The sequence below is a fragment of the Phaethon aethereus genome (genome assembly GCF_964289735.1).
Source record: "Phaethon aethereus genome assembly, chromosome: 1".
Classification (NCBI taxonomy): Eukaryota; Metazoa; Chordata; class Aves; order Phaethontiformes; family Phaethontidae; genus Phaethon; species Phaethon aethereus.
Window position 1 is genome coordinate 79,932,599 of NC_138575.1, and position 13,525 is coordinate 79,946,123.

Below are 13,525 nucleotides of genomic sequence, written 5' to 3' on the forward strand. Positions count from 1 at the left end.
ACCAAGGACATCTTCAGGTTTGGGATTTTTTCTCTTTACCAGCTGCCTCTGCCTGCCTGTCAGTTACCCAGCTGGTATGGGTGGTGGTTCACGATGCATGCCTTCTTGGGTTTTTTTTAATTCAGCCTAATAATGAGAAAACTCTGACTCTAAATAACAAAGAATTATGCATCTTGTTATACACCACTGTGCTTCTATTAAAAACGATCCTTGCATAAGCCACATCTCATTAAATTTGCCATGGTATTTATAGCATCTACTAGTTTAACTAAATCACACTTGCAAATGCGGTGGCTCCACATGAAGTGTTGTGAAATGGACATCGGCAGTCGCTCCAAGGTAGCCACATGAGTAATAAAGATGCAGCGTGTATTGGTCCTACGCGGTCTTCTGGAAGTTGCCGGCAGTCCTACTACAGATTTCAGCTGATGGAATGCATCCTGTGCACCTGGCTCCTGGCATCCCAGGAGGCCTGCTGAACTAGAATTTGAAAGTTGAAGCCACCTCTCACACTGAAATGTTTTTTTTACTGTATCCTAGCACCAACATAGACATCCAGTTCAAGTTACTGAAAGCAAGTTTCTTTGTGATCAATTGCTTGAACACTCAAAGGACACTGTTGTCTGGGACCATGCTATATGACAACAACAAAAAAACAGAATTTTTTCCACATTAGGTCCAAAAGCCACTGTGCAATTGAAGTTCACAATAACTGACAAATGCCTAAACCAATCATAGCACCTACTGCTATGACAAAGATAATTACTGCCTTTCCATCAGTGAAGTGTGTACCCTGCTCTGTATCATATTTAAAATAATCTAATTCCAACTCATTTTCCCCCTCCAAATTGTTTCCAGCTGTATGATTCCTTTCTTTCCCCCTTATTGTTTTTATTGGATATAACGCAAGTCCGTAAAGATAGATTTTCCCATAATAAATATGCAGATGTTAGAATAATAAACATAGAGTCAACCTGATGTATGAATATTACTAAGTATTAATAAATATATAAGTAACAACATAAATTGATTTAAAAATTGGAAAATGAGAACATAAAGTAACAGAAAGAAGTGGCAGGAGGAAAGAAAGGCAAAAAGTGAGATAGAAAAGTACTTACTTCAGGCAAACTATCTGGATTCATTTATGGTTCTCTTTATTGATTTGCTGATAGCATTAAAGCACAAGTATGGTTGTAAAGCATTCCTAAGAATGCCGCCTGTCTTCATCTATTGGAAGTTTTCTGCTCATACAGAAAAGTCAAGCTTTCCAAGTTGGCCAACTCATACCATACTAGACACTACTGTGCTAGATTAATGTATCTGCTTGGATATGAATTTCCATTTTTGGAGAATAATGAGCCTCTCTACTCCTCCCATTTTTGGTAGGAAGTTTTTATGAACATTTGGCATCTCGGTTAAACCACCATCATAGCCCAGAATAAAAATGACTGGATTCATATGTGAGTCTGAATCCAAATTTAATTAAGCCTATATATGGCCTGAACCAAGAATAATTTACACACTGACACTCAGCATGTATGATAAAATGCCAACCATTTCTCCGTGGTGCCATCACTTACGTTATCTTTCATGCCCAATTCCCATGTTTTTTCATGCCTGTAGCTAAAACACTGGGATCCAGTGTGGACTTAGTTACCTGTTTCCAGTGCAAATATAGAAAGAATTGGGTTTTTTGTGAGTATCTTTCTTTCAGAAGATGTTCCCCTCCCTTTCTTAATGTTCTGTTTGAAATTATGCTGTCTTCTTGGTGGTTTATGTGTGCATGTGTACGAGTGCATGCTTGGATATAACTGTGACATTAAATTTTATTTTCTGACTCTGTTTCTCGAAATAACTTGTAAAGTCTTCTTCACCTGTGAGTTAATAAAATCCATGCAACAGATTTTCTTAGTCTTTAAAACTGTAGTTTTCTCTCCCATCCCTCTCCCTTTCTGCCTGGAGAGTGGACCAAATGTTGAGCAAATGCGTGGCAATAGGAAGCTTCTTAAGAAGTTGTTCTTCTCCTAAACCTCTCACAGTAAGCAGGGCTTTAACCTCACTTCTGATGCATCCTTTCAACATGCCAGAAATCTACAGATCAATACAAAAGGTCAGAGATTTAAAAAAAAAAAACCAAACACCTTCAGAAGTCCCTTTTTTTTTCCAATTTGTTGATTCTTCTCTGTCAGGTGTCCAGTTTTGGATTTGGCAAATCACTGTATCAATGATACAGTCAAATGAATACTACTAAATCATGAACATTTTCCACATCATGAGCCTGACAAAGGAGACATCTACAGATTACTTTTGATATCTTGACAGCTATATTTTTCAAACCACCTTATTTTTGCCCTGGATTTAGCACTGGTAAGAGTAGTCTGTTTATAAGCACTTCACGGAGAATTCCAGAGGAAATGGTCAATGCACACGTAACTAGCCAGAATAATCCACTGTCAAAGAACAACAGTAGATTTCACTTCTGTTATTGATTCTGACTCTGTACTTCAAAGGCTGCACCACTTACTTTTTTGCATGGAGTTCTTTGCTTCCAACTGTTGTTAATGATCTGTAACTTTTAGAGTTACCTACATGATAGATCGATCCAAACATCATTTGAAGGAATAGAGACCAGTCCCTAGTGCTGGAGTTCTTTTGTATCAATAACCTGATAGGACCAGAATCTATAATATTCCAAATCAGGGTCCTTGCCTTCAAAAAGTTAGGACAATTATCTTTCAACAATGGTTATCGATAATAACAACTGAGATATCATTAACCAATTAATTTGTGTACCCATTTGTTAAAGAGGTAATTTTCAAAGAGGTAATTTGTTAAAAAGGCTTACAGAAACAGGAATGAATGGAGAGTGCAAAAGCTTCTTGCTTCATGTGAGAAGCTGGCATGCAAACTAGAGATGAGTGCAGGAAGGTGACAAATATACAGGGACAAGATGGGTAAAGTGAGTGTAGTAGTGATTTTTCTTTGGGGATGGCATGACTATGGAAAGGTTCCCAATCATAAACATACCCCAAAAAAAGCTATACACAATGCTTATCTAATTCATCCGATGGCACATCCTTTGTTCACGCTACTAATTTTGATCTCTCTGTCACTTTTTATCTCTGACTGCTATAAATCTTTCACATCAACATGAATGCCCCATGTCTAACATAATTTCTACAGCTGTTATTCTGTCCTCTGTACTATTCCACTTGTTTTTAATGGAGACTCCCACATATTATATAGGTGCTACAGCCCTCATTCACTGAAGTAACTTTGGAAAAACAGCTCATCACTGATCCAGCTTAGCTAACTTACTGGGGATTCCCCTGGCTCAGTAGGGTCCCCAGAAGTCATGAGGGTGGACATTTGCTCCTGTGTCATGCCTTCTGGCTGCTGCTTGGTTGTGGCAGAAGGACATGCATGACTGGAGCACAATGGCACCCAAGAGGTGGTGTTGGCAACAGATCCACAGCTGTTGGAGAAACCTCATCTTGGGTGAGTCTGGGGGTTTGCTCTGACTTTGAGGTGTGGGGAAGTGTTGCATCAGGATATGAGTTAGAATAACCTTGTCAGTGCTCGTGGTAGAGCCTTGGTCCAGTGGCTAAACAACAGGTCCTCTCTTTCCCACACAGGTAGAGAGCAATTATCATCATGCCATAATAATTTCCTCACCCTCTCCTCCTTATGACCTGAATAATTTGCCTTGATTGTTCATCTCCCTAAGTGATTCCAGGAAAAAGCTAGATGAGCTTTCCTTTGGGGTGAAGTACTTAAGTACTTAAGACTTTTTTAGTCTTAATCCTTTCTTCAGTCTGTTCAGGCAGAATCAAATGTCTGGTTTCGTGTTTCTGTATGTGTCAGACGTGATTGTGTTTTGTTACACATGTGAATATTTATGCTTACAAGTATTTTGTACCTTTAAAGTTTTTTTTTTTTTTACCTTTGTCCCTTTTTTTTTACTTTTTTTCCCCTCAGTAGTATAAAGTCACCACTTCCTAAACCCTGTCTTTCTCCTAGATAGTGACCACATCGTCTCTGGGTGCTACTCCACTAATAAAGTAAATAAAGACATGTGGATTATGGGATCCTTTATAGACCTGCATGGAACATATCTGGCTCAGCTGGCAGGGGTCATGTAAACCTTCTCCATCCGTTACAGTTTGTGTGGTTTCACACCCAACAAATGTCAAAGCAGAACTCAGCTGCAACTGCCAAGTTTCGTCTGTGTTTGGGTTAAGCCATAAAAGAACCCACCAAATTCCACATCAGTCATTTCAGAGTTGCAAGAAACCACCCAGGTTCAGTGAGGAGGGCAAAAATCTGGTGAACATTTTGGCAAATATGGCCTGAACAGTGGCTTAAGAAAACCTTGTTTTTTTCAAACTTTGTATAGTCTGACCAACCTGATAGCTGGTCCATCCTGATGCCAAATAATTTTTGTTCCCTCTAGCTCTTATTTTGTATAGAAATGTTCAGAATGAAAGCACAGGCATGATTTTTAGCCCTCTTTAGGCATTTGGAATGTGCTCACTTACAGGTTTTCTGAGGCTAAAAGGAAACTCTCTGGTGAAGAGGGTTATTACTCATGAGTACAAGGACAGAGCTGATGAGGTCTCCCAAGATTCTCAGCCTGAAGAGGAAAGCAGAAGTGGTGAAACCCTTTTCACCAGGAAGCTTAGTGACAACACCAACTCTGGTACAACCCTCCAGAGTGTGCCTCTTCAAGGACATAAATGATCTCACAGAAGCTAAGAGGACTTGTCTAATGGTCAGAGCATGCGTGAAAGCTTTGGCAGATCAAGACAACATGAAGTACAACAGTAGCATGCTTGGCAGCTGAGTATTTTCTGGCAGCAACATCATTTGGACATCAACTTAAAATAAACAAGTATAAGACCAACCAAGGAGGACCAGACCTGTGCTTCTAGTAGTCAAGACTAAAGTGACTGGATGTTTTCCTGCTTTGTTTAAAATAGAAGGTAAAAGTCAAATGTTAGGTTATTTCCTGTATATGGTGTCTTGAGGATGTTTAATGCCTTCCACTTACTCTCTTTTTAGGAAACAAAAGGTTGGCAAGAAGTATTCTCTAAACAGAATTAGAAATATCTTAGGAAAAATGTTGGAAGAGACATTGACAAGCAAATGCCCCACCACCAATTTTTCAGCATCAAAACCAAATTCTACCAAACTTTTTTCTGAAGTTCAAAAAGTTCAGACTTTTCTTTTGTTATTAATTTGGTTTACTGGGTCTTTTTATTAGTAGTTTTAGCCCTCTCCACTTCTGTGATTTGGTCTGGAGCAATGCTCACAGAATACGACAGATTCTCCTTGGGTGTAAGTCAGTTCCCCTGATGCCAATGGATTTATTCAATTACAACACTTTACAGCTGGGCCACTGCCCTTAAAAAGCCCAGACCTCAGCCAGACTCTCAGACTTCCATGTTCTTTGAAAAAATATTCAGTTCCATTGTTGACTTAAGCGTACCTCAACTTTTGGAATTCATTTCACAAGGGTGTTGGAAAAAAAACCCAAAGCCTTGATCTCTAGTAATAACGAAAGCACCATGTAAGTAATTTCCTCTTTGCACAGATGGGATGAAATGTTATGCCTTTTTTTCACACAGTTTCAAAGAGTTCTTATGTCTGACCACATTCAGTTGTGTTGCAGACATTAGACTCACCCAAACCGTTGAATTCAAGAAAGAGGTGTCACCCAAAGAAGAGTTGGACACAATGAGAACATGCTCCAACCCCATTGAGAAACTGGATGGTACCACTCTGAGCGCCTTTGTGAGAGCCACACACTACAAAATGTTACCCCAACACTGAGCAGCAGACCGTATGGGGGATGGTAAGTGAGCAGCCCTTGCGGGAGAAAGGAAAGGTCACGAATAGGCTAAGGATTCTCAGCTGGGTGGTGAGGAAAACAATGATCTCAGTTTTGGAAAAGATTTGCATAATCTCCCTTATGAAATAATATCAGACATAGGGTAAATGGAAAGTAATCATTTATCTTCTGCCAGCTAACGGCTTGTCAGGCCAAGGTCCTGTATTATTTTCTTTGAATAGTTTTCCCGCCTCAAATCACTTGCAGTATTTTCTTTACAATATGATAGCAACACTAAAATGGGTATCACTGCTGTATATTGGAAGGCCAGTGTTGTATGCATCCACCAGTTAACTGGGATTCTCCTGTTACTTAAGTTTTTGTAAAGTCTGCAGAGGGTTTTTTGGAGCTGATTTTAGTTCCCTTTTGACTGTCCGTAATATTCACCACGGTTATCATGGCAACCTCTAACAGGACAAAAATTGGAAATATTTTTTCACAGGGTGTGATGACTGTGTCCTTGGATGCCTGTGCAAGCATCTGGGTCATTGCTGGGTATGAAGTTGCACAGATATGAATGACTTCATCTAGAGATCACTAAAGATGTCCTGTCTATTGCCAGTTACTTTTTCAATAAGCGAAAACATACAGACCACAGCTCTGGGAGCATCACTGTTCAACTGCAGTAGGCAAATACCGGAGGCATATAAACCTTTACAGGACTGCAGTGAGAAAGCTAAAAGAAAACAAGCCCCAACGTACCACTTCAGCAGCATATTTAGAGGCACCCTTACCTACTCGAAGCTCTTGTCCAAAGACTGTTTTCTCTCCCAGCGCGGAGCAGTTCCACCTCCCATACCGAAACTGGTACTGGCACTCATTGATTCCCATTTGTGCCCCTTCCCCGATCACAATGATGGCATCAGGGCGGCTCTGGCAGATGGCTCGCTGCCGAGGAGCCAGGCCTGGGATTTTGTTGCAGATGATATTAGCTCCTAAAGCCACCACAGATGACAAAGCTCTGAAAAAAAAAGCAGAAAGACACGTTATAACCAAATTGAGGCCACTGATTGCTTTTGCTGTGTGCTGCTTGCTGTGTGGCAGGCAAGGCGCTGGGAAAAAGGGGTAGGGTTGGAAGTTGGGTTCCTATAATGACCCAGACTTATCCCAACCTCTCTCGTCTGGCAAATAAGGTTGGAAATCTTGCAGTAATTCCCAATCTGATTTGTGCCAGAAACAATGAACAAAGGGAACTTTGGCACTTTTGCTTCCAGTCCTACATGCAGCCATCAGTTGATGTGTTGTGGAAAGCAAGACATATTTAAGAGCGAAAAACAGTGATAATTGATTGTCCGCAAATCTCTGGAGCTCACGTCTGCTTTGAATGACCTACATAGATTCAGGCTCAGTGTTTTAGCTACTGCAGCCAGTTCATTCACCCTTCATTTGAAACTGTTAAGCACAGTTTAAAGAATCACTTGATGCTACCAACCCTCTTGTCCATTATTACACTCAGCATATTGAGTGATTAATGAAAGTTCACCAGCATAACTGTGCTTTTAGATCTGGCAAATATCATGGAGCACATACAAGTGATCCTTAATACGTGCCATCCAGACTTGAAACATTTGTAGTTCTCATTCTTCAAGTGTATTTCCAGAATTCATTATAAAGTTTGCATATAACGTGCACCTGCCATATGTTTTCACTTTAGTGCATTTATTTTTCATTTTTCAGCTCACTTTTCAACATCTTTACAGGCTGCATTTTAAGTGGTAATATTTTGAAAAATAAGACAACATGAGTACACGTTCAGCGAGATGCCCCAGGTCGTATCTACCAAGTACCGGCCAGGCGCATGCCGGGATGCTTCAACTGGCTCTGGACAAGTCAGTAGGAGCAAAGAGAGGGGTATAGCTGTGTTTTAGCAAAACAGGCCTTGCTCAGCATGGTGGTGAAGGACCCGGAGACAGCCACACAAGCAAATCCTGGAAAAGCCCCTGCAACGCTGCCCAGCCAGCTGCCCTGCTCCTCAGCGGGCAAACGGGGCTGCCGAGGGCATTGCTGCCTCTCCGCAGCTGCAGGGAAGCAGCTCCACAAACCCTCTCCCCCTCTGGCTTGTCCCAGCCTGGTGTTGGGTCACACGGGTAACTTCATTTTCCCCTCAAATGCTGCTGTTGTCTGGAATGTAAAGACGCTCACCCAGCTCGTGCCGCAGCACCTTGGGTTTATGTGGAGTTTCACAACGGCAGAAGTCGCCATGTGTAAATGGGTTAGTAACAGGATACAGGCTAACTTCCCCGCTACCTCGCTCTCCATCTTGAACACTGACTCGAGCCTTTCTTCTTAGTGTTAAAAATCTCCCACTGGAAATACTCTTTTTGGAAAATGCTGACTAAACAAAATTGAAGAATTTTATAGGAATTTATCAACTTGATCTCAAAGGCAACTGCGAAACTACATAAATGTTGCATTTCAACGAAATTAGTGTTTCATTTTGCCATTTCAATAAACTACAGTAAAGCCAGAGCAAAAAAGGTGAAATGGAGAACTTTCCCTGGCCCAAATGAAATACCACTTTTATTGTGGAATGGAAATTCCGTGATGGTTCATTCTGCCTTTAATAGGTAATTGTGCATCTTTTCCAAAGTTAACAGTCTGTGAGAAATTTGCCAATTGTGTTTTTTATTTATGGCTTGGGAGTTTTTTATAGATACAGAGACAAGGTATTGCAAACACAGAGCATGCATACCATGTGGTACTACCTATTAAACAAAAATAAGAACAAAATGTAGTTACAGCTCCGACCACTCACAGTGTTTGGAGCAGGAGCGCTTAGACCTGTAGCTTTAATTCATGTTCCTCTGGGTAATGAGCAACAAAACTGGAGCATCAGTTGGAACCAGCGAGTCCCCAAGATGCATGCAGGTTTTGAGCTGAGGTTTTCTTTCCGGCCTACCTCTACTTAAACAACTGAATAAAATATTGAAATTATGATGTCTTTAAATCAGGACTTTCCAAGAGATACCATAATCTTAAAAAAAACATTATGAGTTTGATGCAGAGATAATAAGATTCTCTGACCTTTAAATGGCACTTTATATATTAACTTACAGCGTCAAAAGTTAAAGAAAAACACAGGGGAATGTATCAATATTTGGTTTTTTAAAACCAGGCACTTCTCAATACTGAAAAGTAAAAGTGTTGTTTTCTTTCATAGCTCACGGAGCTTTTAACTGTCTGACTTCAGCGACTTTCCACATGAAGTAGGATGCACATTCTGAAAATATTGCAGTAAAACACAAAGAAAAGTATTTTTCCTTTACAGCTGTTGTGTTGTATTTGGAAACATGTACTCTGCGATGATTCTAAAAGGCCAGGACCCTTTCCCAAATCATGTTAGGATCCAGGTTTGGCCCTTCCATGGTTTTAAAGTTATGACAAGGAAAGGTATCTTGTACAGAGTACGTAACCTGAAGAAGCCGGGGGAACAAGGGACTCTGCTGCTGCAGCTTGGTCCGTGGTCCTTCTCCCTGAGGGAGCCTGAAGGGAACCCGGGTTGTCCATCCACTTTCTGCCAGGATGCCCGGGCAGTGGCTCAGCTGAGGAAAGGGTGAATTTCTACAGCTGTTCTTCAGAGCAGAGCAACAGCCAGGCCTCCCCGGCAGCAGCACCTCCCCGGCTCCACATGTGCAGTGGTTCTCCGGGTGCCTCTCAGGCTGTGCCCCATACCCTCCTCCTGGCTTTGCCCGGTTCTCTGGGGCAGAGCAGGTGCTCAAGCACCCTGAGACCTCCCCGTCCGGTAACCCATTTCCCTTGCAGCAGGAGTTGCTTCAGTCACTGACCCTTCTAGGAAAACCTAATCCTGAAGGAATACAGGATTGGGTCCTAAGAAACAGCAAAGGCATTCAAAATTTAAGTTGATGCTTGACAGGCACAAGAAATGCAGTTCTGGTCCCCTGGCTGCCTGGCGGTCATTGACGTACTGAGGCCATGCAACCCGCTTACTGATAAAAATTATGTATAAGAATTATTTGTATATGATATAAATAGTTTTTTAAAGAATAAAAAAATAAAAATACTGAAAAAAGCTATGAGATAACTTTCTGACATAATTTTTTAAAAGTGCTGAGCCCCCACAGTTTCCACTATCATCTCAAGTTGAGCAGCAAAAACCTAAGACTTTTGAAACAAAGGAAAGCAAGAAAGAGTTGGCTACAGTATCTACTCCATGTGTAATTTTCAGTTTAGTTTCTTCCTCCGTACACATGGCTACTGTCTCATAATTAAGTTAAAGAGTGTATTCTTTGGTGTTTCATTGTTTTTGGAGCAGGCCTTGGTCAAAGTGTTTTAAAGCAGCTGGGTGAGTCTATTCATCCAGAAAATAAGCATGATCATATCTGCCTCAGAAGGTATTGTGAGGATATCATAATTACTATGTGTTTGTAAAGTGCTTTAAGACATTCCTCATTAAAAGAATTAAACTGCAATTATTGGAGGTGGAGAGGGCCTTAGTTTTTTTATTATTAATTCCAGGGACTTCCCCCTCTCTGGCCTGAACTTACCAGCATATTCCCTCAGTCTTGTTTAGCCTACTTTTAAATTGTTACTATAATTTCAGTGCCAAAAGAAATGCTGAATCATGAAACTGAGGTTTTGGAAAACTTTATTTATATTAAAGAAATGCACCCAGCAGCATTTCAGGCTTCCTCTCCGTTATTTCTTGCGGCATCCCTCAGTTTGTGCATCCGTCACACATTCAGGAGGGTTGTGCCGTGCTCCTGCGCCTTGGCAGGTTGCAGGCTACAGTTTTTTTTTTCACTAGATGGAGAATGTTTCACTTTATAACTGTCAAAAGGCAAATCCCCATGCCACATTTTGGCATCTTCTCCCATCTAATCTTTTCTGTGGTGCAAACTCTCTTGATTCTTATCACAAGGAAATACTGAGTGCAGTGTTTTGTTAAGAGTTCTGGTGCAGCTTACAGTAATTGTAACCATCCCGCGCCACGACAGCCCGCACACGTTTGAGTTTTATGTTGGGTCATCCAGATGGGTTATCCAATTAAACATCATCCACATGGGTTATCCAACTAAACAGCATTAGTGCAATAATGTCACGTTTCCTAAGCAATTAATGGTAATGGCTGGCATATGGAGAGCCTTCACCTTTCTTCATCATTTAATTAATCCAAAGGAAACACCAGCCTTGAAATCATAGTATCATAGAATCATAGACTGGTTTGGGTTGGAAGGGACCTCCAAAGATCATCTAGTCCAACCCCCTGCCGTGAGCATCTTCAACTAGATCACGTTGCTCAGAGCCCCGTCCAACCTGACCTGGAATGGTGCCAGGGATGGGGCATCTACCACCTCCCTGGGCAACCTGTGCCAGTGCTTCACCACCCTCACTGTGAAAAATTCCTTCTTTATATCCAGTCAAAATCTGCTCTCTTTTAGTTTAAAATCATTACCCCTTGTCCCATTGCAACAAGCCCTGCTAAGAGGTCTGTCCCCATCTTTCTTATAAGCCCCCTTTAAGTATTGAAAAGGCCACAATGAAGTCTCCCTGGAGCCTTCACTTCTCCAAGCTGAACAACCCCAACTCTCTCAGCCTGTCCTCACAGGAGAGGTGTTCCATCCCTCTGATCATTTTTGTGCCTGCTCCAACAGCTCCATGTCTTTCCTGTGCTGAGGGCTCCAGAGCTGGATGCAGGACTCCAGGTGGGGTCTCACCAGAGCGGAGTAGAGGAGCAGAATCACCTCCCTCGACCTGCTGGCCACGCTGCTTTGGATGCAGCCCAGGACACAGTTGGCCTTCTGGACTGCGAGCGCACATTGCCGGCTCATGCCCAGCTTCTCATCCACCAGTACCCCCAGGTCCTTCTCGGCAGGGCTGCTCTCAATCCCTTTATCCCCCAGCCCGTACTGATACCGGGGTTTGCCCCGACCCAGGTGCAGGATCCTGCTCTTGGAGCAATAGTTATGAACAGAGTTACATCCAAATAAAAAAAAAAAACACTGATCTAAATCCAGGCTCAGATAGGACCTTGCAGTTCAAACTTACAACAATCTCAGGGCCGATGTTTTGGAAGTATTGATTTCTGGATCAGAATCCTGAAACGTCGTAGCAAGCAAAAGTTCATGGCAGTGGGAGACAAGTTTCAGCTTATTTTCTGAAATAATGCTTATTTAATTATACAAAGTCAGATGACTACTGTTGCAAAAAATGAAAAATTCTCCCTCAAAATGTATTTCCTATTATGGTTGTGTCTTCTCTCTGGAACCCAAACAACTACAGCTTTCATTTTCACAAAGTTATGTGGAAAAATTGAAAGAACACAACCATGAAAATTATTATATATTCCAAGAAATTCATAAAAGTAAAAGTCACTTCAGAAATTAGACACTAAGGCCTAAAATCATGTGAGTTTTAAGAATATAAAATGTAATGCAGTATTGCTTGTCAAAAGAGAAATGTACTCCTCAATCGTTATTTGCTTTCTTGAGTCTGTATTTCATATTTGTAGGCATTTGCTTAACTTGAGCACATTAGTCATTTCATTGATTTCAAATATTATGCTTTTGCAACTTTAGATTAATTTCACATATAGGAGGGTCATCACTTGAACTGTAGTATATAGAAGGTCTTAGAGTCTTTGCACAAGTGGAAAATATATAAATAGAAAGTAAATCCTTACATAGTTGTACAACCACATGCGCTGCATGAGGAAAATTGTAAATTTTACTGTTATTAGAGGAATCTTATTTTTGTCAAAATTATGAAATAGAACTGTCTACGTATAGATAAACAGCAGTAACTAACCAGTCTTCAGAGCTGTCCGCAATCTCCTGTACAGGCACAGAGGTGTACTGAGAATTCTCCAAGCAGCTTAAAATTCATTTCCAACAAATATATAACAAAAGAAGATGTAAAATAGAGAGATTAAACCAACAACATATTTCATACAGACGAAGCACTTCACTTAACCAAGTTGATTTTAACCTTTTGATTAAAAAAAAAGAAAGAATTGCCCTAAAACTTCTTCTCCAGCAATCCTTTCTCCCTGGGCAAATACCATTTTATTGCAGGCCAGGAACGGCTTCAGGAGCTACACCTTCTCCTCCAGCACCCTCGCTCGTTTGTATTCCTGGCTGCACAGCAGCACGCTGCACGTTTCCCCCCCGAGCCACCGAGCCAGCCTTACTGCAAGCCCTTTGAATAGACGCCTGTAGGATCACCGTCTACATCGCACCCCTAACCCTGCTACTCGATATTCACCTGAAGCTGGTGTAGGGCAGGCGGTTCGTTTTCCGCAAGGAATGAAGGGATTTAGCTGCATGAATCCCATTAACAGCAGAGGAGCTGCACGGCTTAAACCTCGGCGCGCTGTACCGAAAACTTATCCTACCATCTCTGATAAAAACGCTCCATAATGGATTCTTTGTTAGGAGGAACCACCGAGATATTTTGTGGTGACACTGTGACACATCTGAAACAGTACACCACTACCGAATGGTTTACTTAATTAAGAATTCCTAAGTAAATATTTTGAGCGTGCATCAGTTGCAGAAATTGGCAGGAGCGTCCCGGGCTCTGAATGCCATCTGCATATGTTTAGGCTTTCAGTTCTGTTTTCCACCGCCGGATTTAGGAAATCATTGTTTGACGCATGTGTTATTGAAATGGAAATCC

General features: G+C 41.4%; 1 protein-coding gene across 2 annotated transcripts in view; it reads right to left on the reverse strand.

The window, feature by feature from the left end:
- Positions 1–13,525, reverse strand: part of WNT7B (Wnt family member 7B) — a gene marked incomplete at its 5' end in the record, with an annotated part of 95,942 nt that overhangs the window by 33,463 nt on the left and 48,954 nt on the right. For both annotated transcript variants that reach the window (XM_082013896.1, XM_082013895.1), the window contains one exon: positions 6,625–6,851. In XM_082013896.1, coding sequence (XP_081870022.1) covers positions 6,625–6,851 — 227 coding nt within the window. The remainder of the gene's footprint in view (positions 1–6,624; positions 6,852–13,525) is intronic.